Genomic DNA, 20,240 nt, shown 5'->3' with positions numbered 1-20,240 from the left:
ACAATGGTAAAAAAGCCTCTTAAAATTTTCCAGATACGAATTTTCAAGTATCACTGAATTAAGAGTTTCTGAAAATCTCATTCATTTTTGAAACCCACAGGACTCAGGAAGCTTCAGAGTTTAAAATTAGTTATATAACATTTATGTAACGTATTATAACTTTTATTTTTAGCCATGAGTTTTAAAAAATTCTTCTGGAATCATTTTTTTTCATGTGTTTTTCCCCTCATAATGTTTTCAGATTATTATTAGTCCAATTTTAAGGGCTTTTTGGTCTGTCATATATAAAAATTAACTGACCACTTTTCAATATTTCCATAAATAAGAAAATAAAAATAAAATTAGCCTTGCTTCTTTGTGGAGTAGTGGTTTTGTTACACAGTGGACAGTGTGCTCTGGGGTAGAACTTGGAAATGTTCGTGTTTTCTCACTAATTGTTTGTGTATGTAATTACATTTCACATTATTGTGCATTTGCATCCACTCTGTGTTTTTGGTGCTTGTTAAAATGTTTGTTTCATTTTCCAGATTACTCCTTTCACCGTCAGTCTCTGAATGACAGAGAGGCTCATGAGCAGTGACCACGGGGAATCTGCTGCAGGGATGCGCCCTAATTAGGATATTTACTCCTGTGGAGTTGAGGTGGCCCGTGGGGAGCCGCCGCAGATGCTTCCCCAGGACTAGGGGTTTCCTAGCTCTTCAGAGTGAATGAGTTATTTAGGGAGACGTGGTAGAACGGTGGAGGAGGTTTTGATTCACAGGGACGCACGTGAACTTTCAGAAAGCCGTCCAGTTGGACATCTAGGTGTTTCTTTCCCCCTTTTAGATGGAGACGTAACAGTTAACTTTGAAAGTTCAAATGGGCACCTGGTACCCATCGGAGAGGAGACCTCCCGGGAGGAAAATGTAGTGAGGCCTGAAGAGGGTGACGGCCCCGCATCCAGAAAGGCAACGCTGCTCCACGACCAGGCAGAAGACGGGAAAGGTAAAGCAGAGAGGAAGCCCGCAGTGCTTTGCTTTGGTCCGGCTCCACGTCGGGAGCTGGGTCTCAGGCTCCAGACAGCATCCCCCAGGTCCGGGGTCTGCGGAGAGGAGGTTTGCAAATGCCAGCTTAATGGGGAGACACGGGAGGTTCCCCACACGGACCCGCCCTCTGCATAAGCACACGGCACAGCTTCTAAAGGTGGTCAGGTAGAGGGGTGGCCAGGTGGGTGCCGCTGCAGTCGTCAGAGCCATCTGGGAATACCGTCCTGTTCTCGATGAGAAAAGGAAGCCAGCAGTCTGCACATCTATCTGCTGGTTGGAGCTGGCCCCTGTGCCGCTCAGCCCGGAGGGACGTGGACACCAGGATTCTAGGTTCTGGCCCAGGTTCTAGACCTTTCTGAGAGATGCCGGGGACTGAGGTGGCCATGCTCAGCTGGTAGCCACAGCTCCGCTCTGGATCTGAGCGTGCAGTTGGGGATGTCAAGTAGGGCAGAGGCTACAGAGCAGTCCCCGAGGCTTCCTCAGACACTGGGGTTTCTGCAGTGCAGGATCTTGGACAGACTAGATCCCTGCAGGGACCCCCAGAAAGTTCAGATCCTGATGGCTGACTGATCCCATCTCAACACAGCTCTCACTGGAACTCCTGCGGGGTGAGGCTGGTGGGAGCTTCTAGACGGCTCCGTGCAGCCTAGACGTGCACCGCAGGAAGAGACTTTCCTGCTCTGCCCTGGAGCTGCCCTGGAGCTGGAGGCCAGATTCAGCCACCCAGTTTGGGTTCTGTGAGCATTTTGAGAACTCTTAGACACTGCTGGGAGCAGACTTCTCCTCCTCTATTTTTGGCCCAAATCCTCCAAAGCTTAGGGGGACAGAAGAACATATGATGACCCCATTAAATAGACATTGTAATATGAAAATCATCTCTGGAAGTCCATAACCACTTTTTATCTGCATGTAAATTAGCATTTAAAAATTTTAGAGGCCCCCGTTAATAATCTGTTGGAAACTTATTATTTTGCTTTATTCAGATATTAAGGATAGTATTTATGGGGCCTTACTAATTAGCCTTGTTCCACTGACAGACTCTGGTTGAAATTATATACAACTGATTGTGAGAAGTTAGTGTTTTCAATGATAATATTCCTGGATCATGAAGAGAAAGTGGACTCAGATAAATTACAGATTTTAAGGGATTCAGTTAAAGTATTTATGCAAGTAGTGATGTGTTTTTTTTTTAAGTCCAGTCGTTAACTTTGAAATCCATCTGTGCCTGTCCGTGGGACGGCCTCGTCATGGTTGGGAATCGTGTCCTTGGCCCTGGAGCGGTGCATCTCGGTGTGCGCCTGGCTGGGGTGGCACACAGCCCCGCTGTCCGGACTTCAGAGGAGGAACGGCTTCCTATCGAGCTAAGACTTGCGGACAGTTTTCTGTTAGTAAAATCAGCCGACACTGATGTTCTGAAAGGAACACAGCAGACTTTGAAGGTTCTTGGACACTCAGAGGAGCTTTGTTTCCTTTCTCCTCACTTTGCAGTGTTCTGTTCTGTCCTTTTGGGTCCGGTGCGGCCCATGAGAGGGCCTTGTGGGGCGCGCGCATGCGTAGGAGCCTGCGACGGGCCCCACCTGGCTCAGCAGGCAGTGGAGCCACCTGTCATGAGGACTGCAGGTGCTGAGCCACGCTGAGAGCAGGAGAACACCGGGTTTGGAACCCTTTCCTGGGCACAACGAAGACAGCTCCTCATCACGGCGTTGCCCAGGGTTATATTGAATTAAAAAGACCTTACAAGCAAAGGTAACCGGGTCTACCACCTCTGGAATATCTGGAGTCCGAGACGCCCTTTCGCCTCTGTCCCTCTTCAGCTCTCACTCCTGTCCCGAGTGCCCCTGAACTTCACTCACCTGTGATTTTATGGTGCAGTGCCTCTTCACTTTTCACGTTAAGGTAACTCACTCAAGAGCCTGCTCCCTTCATTAATTTGCAAAATCACATCAATATGCAGTTATAGTCCTTGAGGGTTGTAGCTCTCGCTTAGACAACATCTCGGCACTTTAACGTTCTAGCATCCGTGTCAAGGACAGCAGACCCACTGTAAGTGCCACTCGTCAGGCAGGCGAGGCCCTTCCTGCTCGCCCTGGTGGGGGGCAGTGGCACTCATGGGCTCCTGGCTGTGCCCAGGGCTCCTAGGCCCCCGGTTCCAGAGTTGGTGCCGGGGTCCCCGGCCTGCTCGGCTAACACGGGGACCCTGCCTTTCGTCTTCGGGGCTCTTGAACTCCACATAAAGGGGTCCAGTTGGCAGGGTTAATACAGGTGGTGGTGTGTTTTTTTAAGTCTCGCCAAGTTGCTAAATTCTTTCTTAGTAAGTCCCTCTAAATACATAAGAGGAAGAAAAACTCTGTGAGGTGTTGAATGCAGCTTGGAATTAAATATGATAAATCTGAAAGTTGTTTGCTACTACTTCTGATGAGTTGCTTTGAAGGACTTTGAATGGAGTAATCAGTGACTTACATTATTTGTTCCACAAAGAATAAAGAAGGCTGACCGTGGGCCGGGAAGGAGGTGAGCCAGGGACAGGCCAGGCCCTTGAGCACAGCACCGAGGGGTCAACCGCCAAGTGGTGACTGCCTGAGCTCAGGAAGCCAGGGGCTGGCACCAGGGACCAGATTGGCTGGAGCAAGGTACTTCGGAGCTGAGAGCTGAAGGAGAGGAGGGGGTAGCTGGTGGGGGCGGGATGGGGCTGGGAGAGGCTTGTTCTGCCTCTTGTTGGACCAAGCGCTTCTTGTGCTGGAAGGAGCCAAACCTGGAAGTGCCATCAACACGTGCCTCCCAGAGGCATTGTTGTGAAACGTGGTGTCCTCATCAAGCCCAAAGGGATCAGCTGCTCTTTCCTAACCTCCTCTTGAAGAGAGAATATTCCGGAAACCCATCGATTTACACCATGACTTCAGACCATGTGGTAATAATGAAGAGCGTGGCGTGACTTACTCATTAGCTCCCAGATGGAAGGAAAGAACATGCCCTCTTCTGCTTTCTGTGTCAACGGCCGTCAGCCAGTTGGTCACATTCATTGACTAACTATGGTGTTCAGAGCCCTGTTTCCCAGGATGTAAAATTCCAGAGGAAAGGAGTTTGTGATTGAGTCAGAAGACACGCCACTCGCACATATGCGTGCACACAGAGAGCTCCGGCAATGTGGTAGAAGCTGCAGAGCTCACCGTCGAGGCACAGCGTGAGGAGCGCACGGGGAGGCTCCAGGAGTCGAGTCTGGGTGTGGGGTGCCCCTGTGCTCCCCATGGGGATGGGACGGCCACTCCCAGCTGCTACCGAGCAAACCGTCTCCTCCTGCCCAAGCCTGGACGCTGGATGCTCTGGGGGGTGTGACTTATCGTTTGAAATCTCAGGCAGAAAGGAAAGGAAGAGAACTGAGGTGAACTGAGAGTGGCTGCCCAGGGTGATGGCGGGTTCCTGCCGTGGACAAACGGGGCTGACGTTCCGGAGATGCACCCAGATGGCCTCGGCCCTGTGCGCGTGGCTTTAGGGGTGTGTCATGCCCAGGCTGACCTGAGATCATCTGCTTTCATCCCGACCAGGGGCGAGGGGAGCCGCCACCACCGAGCAGCCTAGCCGAGGAGCCAAGAGATGTAAATCCAGCAAGCATGCCGAGCAGCCTCCGAGACCGCTGAGTGGGAGGTGCAGACATAAGTACTGGCATGTTCCGAGGGCTCGGTTTGGGTTTCAGCAATTGTGGAGGGTCCCGTGGCTGCAGCAGGATAAAAGGTGAACTTGTAAAGAGAAGTCTTCCTGATTACCCACCATAACTCACCTCATTTTGATGGTAGTTTTGTATGTGGATTGATGGGGTCTGCGTGTGATAAAAAAAGGAAGACCAAGAAACTGTGATCACTCCGGTATAAAAAGCCCTTTCTTGGCCGTTCACCAACGGGATGGCTTGGTCTTGTCTCCACAGTGTCTTATGTTTTTGACTGTGCTCCATTTTTAAAGGAGTGCTGCTTGGCTCTTTGGGCCAGACACATATTTTAATTTACTTTCATTACCATCAGACAATATTAGAAAAAAGCCAGGTGGGCAGGTGAGCGGGAGCCTTCCGCCTCCACCTGCAGCACGAGGTGCGGACATGCTCGCCGCCAGCTGGGCGAAGCCTTCCGAGGCCGAGGCTGAGGTTCTTAGGTGTGAATTTTACATATGAATTTGACCTTCGCCTTTCCAAAATCTGCTACTTGTGTTTACATTACAAGACAAAGGGAGCGTTTGGGGGATTTGGAGCCCTCTGTGACTGTAGCCGTGACGCTACTTGAAGAGGTCACAGGTCACCCGTTTACCCTGGGTGGGGGTCCCAGGAAGCCGGGAGGGCTCCAGCCAAGCGCAGTGGTGAGGGTCAGTGTTGTGCATCGTGCCCGCGGAGGGGCTGCCCGGGCTTAGGAAGCAGCTGCCTCCGACCTCAGTGAGACTGGAGCACGTCCCCTTCTGGGGGTGGGAGTGCATTCCTGTGGGGGCACGGACGATTCTGGAAGGTCCCAAAGCTGACTGCCCTGTCATCACCGCGTGCTCTGTGAGGCATGCTGGCCTTCTGCTCGAGGGGCCTTCACCTCCGTTAACCTGGTAAATCTGGTAAACTTACATTCGACCAAGTCCCTGCCCAGCAGCCGTGGCTCAAGGCCGAAGGAGCCCCTGACACAGGCACCCGCCCCGTCCCTGACCCAACGTCACGGGAGTAACTTCCAAGGCCCTGCTTCAGCAAACGCGTTCCAGAGACCTGGGGACACCCCCTGTGGCTCTCAGTCTTCGATCTCACCCCAGCCTTGCTCCCTTGGTTCGGAGCTCCACAGCGGTCCCAGGGCCAAGCAGCGAGTGTCTGTCCTCCCATTGCCGTGTGTCTTGCTCATTGTGTTTATCTGGTGTGTGTCTGTATCTGTCTGCTTCTTGTCACTTTCTCGTTTCTAGAGAACACTGAACACCGCTCTGAAACAGCGGCAGCTCCTGCACCACCTCCTGCAGCTCTTCCTAAGCCTAAGCCCAAACCTAAACCCAAAAAAACACCTGTGCCTCCAAAAGGGGCTGCTACTGCGGCCAGTCACAGGGCCGGCGAAGTGCCTCCCGGTAAAAACACAGCCAAGGCTCCTGGTAAGCAGGCCCCCGCCCCTCCGCCCAAGCCAGCGAGCCGGAATGCCACCCGCGAGGCGGCCGGTGAGTACGCCCCGGGCACGGTGGGGTCGGGCCCGGCTGCCCGGCCCCGGGAGGGTGGAGTGATCGTTTCTTCCAGGACCGATGACCTTTTGGGGATCGGGCTTGGACAGGGAAGGCCCCGGAGGCCCTCTCTTACCCCTGCCACAGAAAGCCACCCAGTTGTGTGGTTCACCGCCTCCGTATTTGGGCGAATTTGCCTCTTTCTCCTGACCCAGTACGAGGCTGCAGGGAGCGGGTCCCTGACGGGGCTGATGGCACTTGCACGTTGACTCACTTTCTGCCTCTTTGAGGCCACGTGGCTCTTTGCTTGGGTTTTCTTTTCAAATATTACAGGTTTGCCTATAGGAATATGGCACTGTTTAGCTTTGATCTATTTACTGGATTTTAACGTCTTAAGTCTTAGTATCTTAATGTCTTAAATCTTTCTATGTATATTGTCACCTCCCGACTGATAAATGACAGAGAGTTCTTACCACTTGGTTCTGTAAACAGGGATGAAATGCAGCTCCACCCCACCCCTCTGCCCCCCACTTTCTACTGAGTCAAAACCAGTCAGTGGAGAGGACGTCACTTGCTTCATTTGCTGTCGGGAAATCCATCCTGGGGGTGTGGGTGCAAGTCACCGTGGGCATCTGGGTGACCTGCAGTAATTTCGTGTCACGTGCACCCCGTGTCCTTCCCACATCAGACGTGCTCTGCGGAGTGGGGCCCACAATCTCCCTGTGAGTGGACTGAAAACACCACCAGGCCCCCAGCTTTTCAAGGATGCAAGGAGAGCACACACCCAGTGGCTGTTCCCCAGCAGCATCTGAATGAGAATTCTCCAGCGCTGTGGCAAGGCTCGTTTGCCTTGAAACCAGCAGAAACTTGCTAGGAGCTGACCAGAACCTGTCTCAGCCTTGCTCTGTCCCCTTCATTCTTTACGCCCTCATGCCCCCATTCGGACAGGGCTTGGTCGACAGGGAAGGCCTTGGGGCACTCACGACGCCTCTCTCCGTGTCCACTCTCGCCACCCCTGGCCCGGCCCTGGTGTCCTCCAATCAGCTCTAACACGCACCGCTCCCTCGGGGACCAGCTCCCTCGGGGACCAGCTCCCTCGCGGGCCGGCGTCTGTTTTGTTGGCTTCACTGTGTGTGTTTCCAGACTGCCTGACAAGCCTGGTGAGCAGGCACCCAAGTGCTCGTTAAAGAAATCCCTGACCTCTCATTTGTCTCTGGGAATTAAGACCCTGCCTCACACACGTCCCGCTGCCCACCTCCTCCCGAGGTAGCACCAGGGACCCGGCCGGGCAGACAACGGTGACGCGTGTGGCCAGGGAAGCCCGCTGGTCTTCACGACGCTTCTGCATGAGCTGGTAGAGTCTGAGTTATTTCCAGCTCTTTAACGCGAAGGTTTGTTTATAGACTCAGGATATTCCTGAGAGAACAGCGGAGTCATTTTACCCGTTTCTCACGGAGAAAGAGCACAGCGTTGAAGGGGGCCAGCAGCCCGCTGCGGTCATAGAGCAGCCCATGCTGGAGAGTTAGAACCCCCTGCCTGAAACTGTGCTTGATTGAGTAACGTTACCCCTGGATAAGGTGTTCGGAGGCAGCTGTGGCTCTCGGCAGGTGCTCTGAGCCCTCCAGCAGCTGTCCCCGAGAGCCCTCCTCTGTCACTGAGGTGGTTTCTCGATTTCCTGGTGACCGCATCCCTCGGTAGCACGCGGGGAAGGAGGGTAAAATCACCCACATTTTCCCTTCCCTGTCGTGGTAGCACACTTGGCACACAGTACTAACCCCGGAAGTGCTTAACTGAGAAGAGGGGGCATTTCTTCTTTAATCTGGGCTTAATTCAAGTTAACTTTAGCTGCATGGTGGATTTCAGCCACGGCCTGCCATTTTTTGAAGATACTTAAAGAAAAATGGATAACCTGGCTTGAATTGGCACTGCAAACATGCAGAAAGCTTCCTTTTTCCTTATCCCAGGCCTAAGTTAACATTGCTGTTCGAAAAGAAAGTATTTGCCAAGGAAAGTATTAGAGGTGGCAAAACAATCAATTGTGTGTGGGCTCCAGAGTCTCAGCATCTTTGCTACAAAAAGTAAATTGAGAATGGGCTCAGACGGAAGGCGGACACACTGAGTTTGACTTCTCAGAAAGTGAAGATTCTAAACCCTAAAGAAGTGCTAACAAGGGGAATTCTAGTTACTGTGTGTGTCTGAGGTAACGAAGGCCCCAATCCGTGGCGAGCCCCTAAGCCTCGGCCTGGCTGCTCACCCGTGCTGGCTTCTCCAGCCGGTCAGAATCCTGCGGCCTTAGACTTGTCGTCTGTCCCCTTGCTTGTTTGGCATCTCTGCCTCCTCCCAAATGACTTCAGCAGAGCGTTATCACCAGCGGCAAGTTACGAAAACATTGGCTCAGCTCGCAACGCAGAGCACCCCACGATACCCACGCAGTGGCTTCACCCCCCAGGAAAAGGAAGGAACTTAGAAGATTACAGAGAGGCAGCAAGTAGGAGAGATTTGTAGAGCAAAAAGGTTATGAAACAAGGGTCTCCTCACGGGGATGTGGATGCATTTCTGAGAGGACGAGAGAAAGCGGCAGTGAGCCCCTCGGGTTTGGCCTCATGTCCAGGGGGAGACGGCCCCAGCCTGGAGCATGTGCCTGTGCCACGGGGACTCCTGTGAAAAGGACCTCCTGTTGCTCAGTGCCCACTTAGACACTTGTCTTCAGACCTGGGTGGTTCTGCCTGCAGGTGTCGGGAGGAGCTTGGCCTCTCTGCCTGTGGCGGCTGCAGGTGTGGGGCGGCCGGCAGAGTCAGTTTGTTTCCCGGTTTACTCTCTTAGTAGTAGGAAGAGTGAGCCTGCTTTCCTCGCGGAAGGGGGCTGGTGGCAAAGGCCCGGCCCTGCGCTGTGTGGCTCCCAGACCCTGGCACCCGCATCGCGTAGCCAGCCCCACAGGGCCTGCACCTGCTTGCCGCCTTCTTCCAAGCGAGCAGGGGTGCTCACCTCCGACCCCTGGGACAGAGCTGTACCCTGGCCTGCCCTGAGCAGTGGGAGCAGAGCTGGGTCCTGAAGGTTTACCACAAGCCTCCCCTGTACCCTCCTGGCTGGGGCGGGAGGGGGCTGAGAGGGTGACTATCATGGTTAACTGGGTTTTTGTTACTCATTTATTCAACAATTTTTAGAGGGAACATTTTAAATGTCATTGACAGTTGCAACCCAGTTACTGTATTTAAAAAGCGTTATTTTCTCATTTCTTAATGCACCGTCCCTCTCTTGTTTTAGCTGGCTCCTCGCATTCCAAAAGAACCACAGGCTCCAAAGTATCGGCTTCACCATCCACCCCGTCCACCTCGAGTCGCCCCAGAGCTTCCAAGGAGACAGTTTCCAGCAAAACAGGGACAGTGGGGACCACAAAAGGCAAGAAAAAACCTGGCAAGCCGTCGGCCTCCCGACCGTCCGCAGATGCCACCTCTTCCAGCTCGACTGACCTTCCAGGGGACCTCTTGGAAATCGGAGGGGAGGGTCTGCAACCCGAGCTGATTGTCCCTGAGGGGCAGACCCCTGGCAAAGCCAAGCCAGGGGACCCTGCGCCCCCTGAGGCTCCTCTGCCCCCCGCCCCGGCCCAGCCCCCCGAGGATGGGTGCTTGGCTGCCCCAGCACCCCCAGCCGTGCTGCTCAGCGAGGGGACAGACCCTCCCACCCCTGCCCTGGACACAGGCCCACCTCACTGGACCGAAGGCCCCACGAGCAGAGCCACTGTCCACCCCGATGCCAGCTCACCTGGAGGCGGAGAAAGCGCAGGATGGTGAGTCAGGGCCCAGGTCCGGGGGCATTCGCTGTGGCCGACTACTGCAGTCACCCAGCCACTCGGTCTGCAGCGGTGGCACCTGGGTTTTCCACTTGATTTTAGCGTGTGCCAGGTAAGCACACGCAACCCACCATTTGCTGCCCCCACCTGGCCCTGGGATGCTACAGGCTGCTGGAGGGCACTGGGCCCCCAGTGCCGACAAGCACCTTCACGTTGATGTTCCCGGCCCGCCTGGAACCTGCTGCCGCCCTGCTCCGTGTCCCCCCTTGGCCCTGGCCAGCTCCCTTCTCGTTCCTTTCCATGGTTATTTTGAGACGTTTCCTCTTGTGGGCACATCGCTCTCCCTGTGCCACTTCGCGTCAGTAGCTTCCTTGGCCGTCTCCCTCTCGAGGAGATGAAGCCCACTAGGAATTGCCTCCTTCGCATCCTGGCTCCTTTTCCCATGAAGCTGCAAGGGCTTCCTTCCTTGCTCCCTCGTTCCCCAGCCAGCCAGACGTCCGCTGCTCCGTGGAGCCTTCCAGGCTCCTGAAGACAGAGCTGCTCATTGCGCCTTCTGTCCTCTGACAGCCCCTGCCCCTGCCCTGGCACAGGCGTGGCCAGCCCGGCTTGTGTACTTCCTCGTCCCCAGCAGCCCACCCAGCTGGTTTGCCAGGGCCCTTGGGGGATGTGCACATATTACTGCCAGGGTGACGCAGGAATGAGACACGGACACAAAGCTAAGTATCCTGGGAGCAGGGGGCCCACTTGCCTGTTGGGCTAAGTGGACGATAATGCCGAGTTGCTCCAGCTATTTATTAGAGCAGATCACGTGCATATGCTAAAGATCCTCGGGCTTGGGAGAGCCCACCAGATACTTATGTTTACATCAGGTGTGTTTACATCAGGTGTTTACAGAAGCGTCATCATCATAGTCACAAGACTTACATCAGGTGCATATCATCATCATAGTCACAAAACACACATCTTTACAGGGCGGGCCTGCATGGCATTCTGTGCAGGCCTGTGGCTCAGCGTTCTAGGCCCCCACCCTAGATATGCCTCAGGCAACATGGAAGACTCAGTTTCCCACATGCACAGATGTGTTGAGTGATGATGAATGAAGGGGCCAAGGCAGTTACAGGGAATGTTAGCCCACGGCAATGGGATGGAAGTAGGATTGAAAAGAGAAAACTCTGATGCCAGGTTTTATAAGTAGGTTTTGGGGATGGCCCAGGAGAGTGGTGAGAAGGGCCAGGCTGGCTGGGCCAAGCACCTCGCCTGGGCTCCCGGGCCCCAGCGACCCGGGATTCATTCTCCTTTATGCCCTGCATCTAACTGATCATCTTGTCCTGCACGTTCTCCTGGGAGGTGAGGAAGCGCTGGTAGCCCTCCTGCCCCACAGGCAGGACGGGAGGACTGTCAGAGCGTGGCAGATGCAACCACCACTCCATCCTGGGAGAGCTCGGAGCACGTGAACCCAGACTTCCCTCCCCTGTTTCTAAGAAGGAAACCGAAATTCATTCTTCACACCTTTTAATTTAATGTGTTCTCTTTCAAAAAAAACTTTGTCATGCTAGACCTTTTTATATAATTTTAGTGGGTTAGGTAGGTTAGTTTTACTTGAGACTAAGCTATTATTAACTGTTACTGTTAGATAATAATAACCAACCCTTCCTGACTGTTGACTTCGTGTCAGGGACTCGGCATTGTGCAGCTGCGCTCACTTCATCCACACACGTCTCTGAAACTGGCACGCTACTTGTCCTCGTTTTATAGCTGAGAAAACTGATGCTGAAAGACGTAAAACAATTTGCCCAAGATTGCCCAGTTAGTAGGCGGCAAAGCTGGCCTCAGACCCAGCGCTGGAGCCCAGTTCCAGGCTTGGAAAGTTTTCCAAATTAGTCATGTCAGCCTCTTCTCCCATTTTTGTTTGTTTCTTTCTTGCCTTTTTTTTTTTTCTTTTTATCATTTTAAGTATCATCCTTTGATAGAAAGCAATGGAAAGATAAAGATCAAATTAGAAATCAGTTTATTTAAGTTTGATATTTCAGTAAAAGATATGGAAAGCGGAGACATTGGAATGAGTGGTTATGGATGCTTCTAGCACGTAGCAGTTGTCTTCATTTAATTATAATGAGTCTTTTCTAGCATTGCAGTCTCTTTCCATCTTTAGAACCAAACAGTCATTCTTGCAGCACAGATTTTTTTATTTGGCTTCTGTGTTCTGTGCCGAGTCCTCAGCTCCAAGGATACAAAGGGAACAAGCCAGAAGAGTTGAAAATGGTTTGTGCCGGAACACTGTCCAGTGTGGCAGGAACCTTAGGGGAAAAACTGAGACCCACGTAGGGTGGACTGGCCCAAATTTGAGATATAAATGTTTAAGATGAGGTCTGAATTTAGGAAAGTTGGTTCAGTGTGTGGGCATATTATTCAAAACACTAAAGAACAAGACACAACATGTGAGGTGCCTTGTTAGATAGTCCCAAGCACTGAGAGAGCCCATATCCAGAGGTGGCCTGACTTTGCCTCAGCCGTTTCCAGAAACATCCGTGGAGCGCATGATACAGTGCAAGGTGCCCTCTGCGTGCTGGGGTGTGACGAGAGCCCTCGGCTGAGTATGTAGGGTTGGCAGGCAAAAGGGGCACCTCTGGCCCCTTCTCCATCGAGACTGGGATCGGAGGCAGTGAGCTTAGGAGCAGGCTCAGGCTCCCAGGGTTTATGCAACAGGCTTTCCTAACGGTCAGGGTAACGGTGAAGCTTTCCCGACAGAGATCACGGAGGCCGTCTTCTCTGAGTACTCTTCAAAATAAAAATCTAAATTACAGTCCATCCCACAGGGACGGTTCCTGTTGGCTCCTGAATGAATGAGCCTGGAATAAGTCGCCTCTCAAAATTTCCTTCCACATTGCTTTTTTCTTGTTTAATTGGGTCTTTGCATTAGAATTCCTAGCTATTAGTCATTCGCTTTACATAGAACACTCTGGAGTTATGTTTAGTCAACTAATGTGTGAACATCCTGTCATGCTATGAAGAGGCTTCTGTTTGGAATACAAATACCAAAACTTTCAAGACGACCGAGCGGCTATGTGTAAAAATACCTGCCTCTACTCCCACGTCTCGGCGTGGTAAAGGTCTGGTCGACTTCTGCTCGTTGGCTGCTTCGTCGCCAACACATGTATTTGGTATAATTTAAGGCAGAAAGAAAAGGATGAGCCCCGACCAGGTCTGTATTTAACTGCTGGACCGTGTGGGCCCCAGCTGGGCTCGGCTCGGCAGGTGGACGCGGCGTGGCCTTACGGGCCCCCGGACGCCGCAGTGCCTCCCTCATGCCGCAGAGCAGGTGGTAAGCCGTAAACGTGTGCCAGGCTCTCGAAAACCACAGAACTGTCAAGATCACAAATGACGGGGTTACAGGGATGAGCAGTATCTCGTTAAGTTAGAACGTGCAGCGGCGCTCAGCTCGGGCGCGGCTTTTGTTCTGGAACGCGGAGGGGCTGGTTCCCTGGCCCGTGCGCTCCCTGGGCTGGGGTCTCCCACGGGGTGGGCTGTGCAAACAAGAATGACTGCTGCAGTCAGCCAACACCCATGAAAATGGGTCTTCCGTTATTTTAAATGAGACCTCCTGTTGCCCATTTGAGAGCAAGAATTTAGGCTGTTTTCTTTCTCAGTGAAAAGTGGAGAATTTTGAGAGCCCTTAGGCTAATAGAATTGAGCCTGAAATAGAATTTTCAATATCCCATATGCTGACATTTTATCTCTTTATATCACTCAAAGAAGGCTTTTGTGTTGTTTTTTAGTGAGAATAGCAGGCACATGTTTTGTACTTAGTCCTCTTTCAGAAGTGTGACATCCAAATTTGGATTCTTCCTTTTCTTAAAGAAAGCCATTTGGGGGCTCTTCTGTGCCTAAAATGAAGATTCCATTGTTTCAAATCTGTTTTTGATGTAAAGTATCTTTTTTATTCTAGTCTTTGAAACTTGGCAAGTTTGCATCATATTTATAGTAAGTTTCTTAGTCAAAGACAATCACCAAGCTCAATAAAAGAAACCCTTCCCCACCCACCACCTTTCTTCTGAACAGTTCATTTAGCTCCCGTGCTTCTTGTGTCATGTTTATATTGTCCTGAGAGAGACAGGTGCACGCTGGCGAAACTGACACCCAGAGAGCATAGGCAATTTTTGATTATTGACACTAGCTGCGAGGAAAATAGGATTAATTCATATGGTAATTAAAAAGAGATACCTTTCCGTGCCTCTGCTGTACTCGGTGCTGGGGTGCAAAATAGTCTGAGCCCCACTTGCCCAGGACCCTGTGGGGCGAGAAGGCCGGCCAGGGGGGCTCACGGCATGGTGGTGGGTGTCCTGTGGGGGTGGCCTCTGGTCGAAGAAGGGTGCAACGTCAGATATCCGGGAGCTCCTAGTCCATCTTTCTTTCCACTGAATCCCTGTTGCTACGGAAAAATAACTTTGCAAATATAGGTTTCCCTTCTGTAGGCACTAACCATTCTAGCCGCCACCGAGGCAAACCTTGAGTGTTGGGTTGTTCGGCTTTGCGCTCTGGCGCCGGGGCCTTCCCTGGCCTGGGCCTGGCTCCTGCCAGCGGCCAGGAGGAGGCCCGTGGAGCCAGAGCCCCTTTCCACGGTCTCGGCGTCGCCCCTGGGGGCTGCTCGGAGCGCGGCGTCACCCTGTGCTTGTGCTTTGCGCAGCTTCACGACCAGCGCAGAGCTGGGGAAGGCGACGCCTCGGCTGCTGGTGCCCGGGCTGGAGGACGGGGGGCCACGGGAGAGCCTGGCCAGCGACTCCGATTCGGACGGGCCGGTTCTGTACACTGATGACGACGACGACGAGGATGAGGACGGCAGCGGAGAGAGTAAGGCTCTCTGGAGAGGTGGGAGGAGGGTGGTGTGGACGAGCAGCTGCTGTCTGTGAAGCATCCCTGACCTTCGCCTTTCCGGCCGGCAGCGTGTGTGTCCGCGGCTGCGCCCTGCTGGGTGGCGGCGCCCCGGGTGGGGCAGGCCTGCGTCTCCAAGGCAGCGCGCGCCTGTGCGGAGTGCAGAGCTCCCCATGGGTGGCAGGGCCTTCCCAGCCTGCTCACCTCGAGTCCTTCCTGAGTGACGAGCACGGGGCCAGCGCTCGCTGCTGCCCGCGGGAGGCGGTTGACACTTTCCTCGCCTTCTCCTGCGGTGTAAGGTGAGGGCAGGCAGACCCAGTCAGCAAGGACAGGCACCTTTCAAGAAGTAAAAGCAGTCGCTCATCTGCGGTAAGCGGGCCGCTGTGCCTGCTGGAAGTACCGTGCTGAGAGGGTGAGGCCAGCCTCAGGGGGACCAGAAAGTGCTCTTTTGTGTGTGTGTTTAACTCCTGAGCAGGATGGCTTGGGAAGGGCGCACCGTGGAATTGGATTTGTAGATTCCAAGAAGTTATTACTGTATCAGTGACTAAACAGCAGTTTGTTGAATCCCTTCTAGTTTGTAATGAACAAAACAAAACAGAGTCCCGTCATCCACCTGGCATGAGCCATCATCTGTTGAGATTTTAGGGACTCCTGGGAATTTAGGGTTGGAGCACTGCTGTAAGAGGAAGACTCTTTGCCAGAGTGGTTTCTGAGAAAGGAAGGAAGAAGAACAGGATTTACTCTATACCCTAAGTAAAACGGCGACGTTTTTAAAACTGGAAAAGAAAAGACAGAAAGATCCTCACAAACTCAGTTGTCTCCACGATGCTCCTTCTCAGCAAAATAAACTCATAGCATTCCTTTCCAGAAGGAGGTGATCTCACAAGTTTTTTCACAGTGCCCCCACATTTTTCAGAACATTTTTAAAAATAGTACTTCAGTCTTTACAAAATGAACTACATCCCACCCATAACTTTTTTCCTTAGGTTAATTAAATTCCAATCTTGCCTGGGGGTAAAGGATTTGTTCCAGGCCTCTGTTGCAAGGCCCTGCAACCCTGAGTGCTGAAAACCAAGTCTGCAGCCTTTCTGCCTTTTTCAATCCTCAGGTGCTTTGGCGAGTAAAATACGACGGAGGGACACTCTGGCCATCAAGCTTGGCCACAGACCGTCTAAGAAAGAACTAGAGGATAAGAACATCCTCCAGCGCACATCCGAAGAGGAGAGGCAAGAAATCCGACAGCAGATTGGAGCCAAGCTGGTCAGGTAATTGCTGAGATTTGGGTGCAGTGCTGGGTGATACACACTCGTATCTGCCTCTGCTCCCTGCCTGCTCGAGGTTGCCGTGGACCCCAGTGCACCACCTGCCTGGCCTGGATATAGGGATGCACCTTCCTATCCAGGGTGTAGGGATGCACCTGCGTGCCCGAGGTCACCATGGACCCTGGTGCAGGGACATACCTGCCTGATCAAGATGTAGGGATGCACCTGCCCAACCTGCCTGCCCGAGGTCACCGTGAACCCTGGGGTAGGGACCCCCCACCTGGGTGCTCTGGCAAAATTGGTCTTGGATAGTGAACACCCAGAGACCTGCCGAGAAGGGGTGAGGGATGAGGACGTGCAGCGCAGGCTGGGAAGATGTTTGGGCTTCTGATCAAATTCCCGAGGGCCAGCAGTGAAAGGGCCTCCAAAAGGGAGCACAGGCTTGTCCAGGGCCGGCCAGGTCTGAGCTCGGACCAAGGCAGTGTGCACCCCGCACAGCTGCACCTCCGAGCAGCCCACACACCTGGGCTGGGGGGACGGCCGGAAGCGAGGCACATTGGTGCCAGGCTCAGAGCAAACTCCCAAAGCATTTGAAGACTTTGTTTTCTCAATTTAAATGATCATATTCCAGTTAAACTAGTAAAACATGTAAAACATTAAACCTAGTCCTTTACAGGCAAACGGGACATACTATTTTGCCGCTACTCAGAATTTGGGAAGAACAATCAAGCAACATGAAAAAGGAGTTATAAAGCAGTCTGTTTCTTTGCATGCTCAAAGACTATACAAGAAAGGGACGATTCAAAAGAAAAACAATAGCTATGTTTCACAGAGATGTTTCTTGCAAAGCTATTTATGGAAATGACAAATTGTGTGCGTGTGCATACAAAGGAGCCTGTTGGGGCTCTGTGTCACATTGGCTCTGCAGAGCGGGGGTTCCCAGCTGCCTCATGGGGCTCCTCGGGCCCAGGCATGGGTTGGGGGCAGGTCAGGCCGGTGGGCTGTTCTGGATGAGCTGGGGTCCCCCCACCCCAGGTCTGACCGTCTACCCAGAACAGCACCTCTTCTGCCTGCTTTATGTCCTGGGGCTCCATCCACCCTCCAAAGTTTGAAAGCCTCTGGAAATACAAACTGTATCTGTTAAAAAATAATAGTAAGCTAACAGAGCAGGATTTTTAGTGTTAGACGTATATGCATCTTACAGAATTCAACTTTCTGTGAGCAAGGCACATCGGATCACTGTCATTCAAAGATAAATAGCCCAGCTCAGGGACTGGCCTCGGGGACCTCGATGTCTGTGAGAGGCACAGGGCCCACGCTGGACCGTGCGGTCACGTGGGAAGCGCACACCCACACCCCAGGCACGAGTCCTGGCTCCACCTGTGCTTGTTTTTATCTTCTGCAAGTTGACTATTGTCTCGGAGCCCCATTCCCTCGGCTGTAAGGTGGGGTGCTGGCAGCTGCCTTCTGGGTTGCCACGAGGACCCAAGATACAACGAGTTTCAGTGCTTTCTCGGGTACTTTAAAGGCACGGATTAATGCAGCTGTTGTTAGTGTCTTACCTTAGAACCACCTCGGGGACGACGCCTTCGTAGGTGCACTACGAGAGGCAGGTCCCTGGAGTCCTCAGCTGCGGGCCGGCAAGGTGCCAGGTCACGGAGGCGAGAAGGGCCTTCCAGGAGAGGGAACCCCCGAAGGAAGGCTGGAGGGTGGGGGGACGGCAGGTGGTGGCGACACTTGCAGCAGTGCAGGCCAGAGCGGCCTGTGGGTGCCACAGACCCCCCAGGAATGGGTGCCCCCAGGTGCTTTTGTGGGCTCTACCCAAAGTAATTCCAAAGGTAGATTTGGTGAAGATTAAATGTGAAAAGATTTTAAATGGAACATTTAAAATATCACTGTTTTCAGTAATTCACTCCATCTCTGTCATACCGCAGACATTTAGAATTGGTGATATTTCATATTAAGGTTCCCTTTCATTTCTATTTGTTTAATTTGCAAAAATCCAACCCTGTTAGGCTGAAGCTTTTCCCTGGGATCATCAGCGCACGAGAACGTGAACAAGAGCAGTAACAAAGCCTTCCAGGGGCTGCTAGAACGATCCGCTCCTGCGTGCAGGTCTGCTGAGCTCCGCCGAGCCTGGCTTTCCCTGCAGGGCAGTGGAAGGACCTGTGTCTCCAGATAACTTTGCTCATATTGTCCATCGCAGGAGATTGCGGAAGCAGTGGTTCCCTCACGCACTGCGGTGTAGGGCGGCCGTCTCCCCATGGGGACCGACCGAGAGCTTGTGTCCCTCGCTGTTGATTCAGCTCTTTTCTGGCTTGATTCATTAAACTTGCCATGCAGCGCCATGTAACTCTGTAGTGAGCGTTGCAAATCCTTTTCTGAAGAAGAACCGTGCCACTTTTTAAGCACGCAAGCAGCAGCCTTTGTGGGTCTCTGATGACCTGGTTATTAATTAGGGTGCGGACTAAGCTGCCACGACAGCAACCCAGGGGTACAGGGAGGGTGGGGGGTGCGGCTACCCGAAGTAGGCAGGGAGCTGCCCTGCCACCCCTGGGCCCTGCCTCTGTGAGACCAAAGCCAGCCCCCCCACCCTGCCTGCCTCTGGCCGGTGCAAGGCGGAGCCAGGAGAGGAACACACAGCCAGACTTTTAAGGGTAAAAAGCTGAAGCTGCTTCTGCTCATCTGATGGCAAGGATGTGGGTGTGCAGCCCCCTTTCTGAGCAGGAGGCAGACGTCTCAAACTTGGGGTTCACCTCTACAAGGGAGAAGGGATAAGGGGGTTGTCCGCAGCCTCAGACCCAATCTCAGGCCTCCAAACTACTGGAAAAGAGACTTCTATCTTGTAGGCTGAAAAATGGATTTTCGTTTCTGCAAACGTGAACATACATAGCTCGGTTTGCTCATTTTCCTTTGCTTCTCCCAAAAAGGGGACAGCAGCCTGTAACCTGTCCTTATCCTTTGTGTCGCCACAGGAGACTCAGCCAGAGGCCCACGACGGAAGAGTTAGAGCAGAGGAACATTCTGAAACGTGAGTGTCCGCTGCGCGGCCGGGAGCCGGCGCCTCCAGAGCGTCATCTTATCAGGAGGGCACCTGAGCGTTTGCCTGCAGCCGACTGAGCTGGCCCACGTGCATCCCTGCTACATGCGGTCGCGTCTGCATCTCTAAGAACATTTCTTGAATTTTGCATTTCACTTCGTGACTTTGAGCCCAATACTCTGCAGTTCAGAGTCAGCCCCAGGATGGTTCTTGAGAAAGATGCAATAGGTTCCGTGAATCCTTTCATCCAGCATTAAATAGAAGAAAATGCTAGTCTATTTGCAAGTAAATGTCAAAGAAAAGACCAGAGAACCCACAGGGAAATAAATCAAACCTTCCTTTATTATTATTAATAACTGTTGCTAGGTTTAACAAATTACTCAGTTTGAAGCAGAAGTATGGTAAAAGGCATTTTTTCAGTCCAGCTCGTTTTCCTTTCTTATGATAACTCTGCTTCCCACTTGGGTTATTTATAACTTCTCAGCACTTCAGGAGTTCTCCATCGTGTTCCTACTTTATTTTCCCGTTCCCTTTTTTCCTCCGTTCTCTTTGGCTTTATTTTTTTACTCATGAGTTCAGTAACATTTAAATTGGAGTTAGTCTTACAGAGTTATAAAACAAATGGAAGCGTGTTCGTCATGCAAGTGCGTGCTAGTGTGGCTACAAACTGCAGTGAGCTCAGAAAGGGCTGTTCTAAAATTGCACCTGGCTGACCGAAGTCACCTGGATGGGACCCCAGACCTCCTCTGCCGCCCTCTGGGTTCATCTGAGCACTTGACGCTGGGCGCAGCAGACGCATTTCCCGTCAGAGACCCCGTGGCTGCATCAGGCCTCCGGACACGGTCCCATGGGGGCCGGGGGGGCGCAGGTGGCAGAGGCTGCCCCTAGTGTCAGGGCATCCCCAGGGGGCTGGGCTGCGCGCTCAGACCCTGTGCAGCTGTTTCCGTGGGTTCCCCGGTGCTAGTCTCTTGTCCACGCATCTGTTTCACCTCCGGCTGCAGTCCAGAGGCACCACGCTGGCCCCTGTGGAGGACATCTCTGTGGCTGCAGGTGGCTTTTGAGGATGCTTAGTTTAGTGAGGTCACCTTTGCTTGACA

At 52.7% G+C, this 20,240-nt stretch overlaps 1 protein-coding gene across 5 annotated transcripts in view; it reads left to right on the top strand.

Moving 5' to 3' along the window:
* PHACTR2 (phosphatase and actin regulator 2) overlaps positions 1 to 20,240 on the top strand; it is a 193,091-nt gene that overhangs the window by 139,421 nt on the left and 33,430 nt on the right. For 3 of the 5 annotated variants that reach the window (XM_037844364.1, XM_037844363.1, XM_037844362.1), the window contains exons 4-9: positions 826 to 984; positions 5,940 to 6,182; positions 9,447 to 9,969; positions 14,657 to 14,820; positions 15,950 to 16,106; positions 19,079 to 19,134. In XM_037844364.1, the coding sequence (XP_037700292.1) occupies positions 826 to 984; positions 5,940 to 6,182; positions 9,447 to 9,969; positions 14,657 to 14,820; positions 15,950 to 16,106; positions 19,079 to 19,134 (1,302 nt within the window). The remainder of the gene's footprint in view (positions 1 to 825; positions 985 to 5,939; positions 6,183 to 9,446; positions 9,970 to 14,656; positions 14,821 to 15,949; positions 16,107 to 19,078; positions 19,135 to 20,240) is intronic. The other 2 variants (XM_037844365.1, XM_037844366.1) reach the window with 2 other exon arrangements.

This window comes from Choloepus didactylus, chromosome 7 (genome assembly GCF_015220235.1).
Source record: "Choloepus didactylus isolate mChoDid1 chromosome 7, mChoDid1.pri, whole genome shotgun sequence".
Taxonomy (NCBI): domain Eukaryota; kingdom Metazoa; phylum Chordata; class Mammalia; order Pilosa; family Megalonychidae; genus Choloepus; species Choloepus didactylus.
The sequence above is the reverse complement of the archived record's forward strand: the minus strand, read 5'-3'. Positions and strand labels throughout refer to the sequence as shown.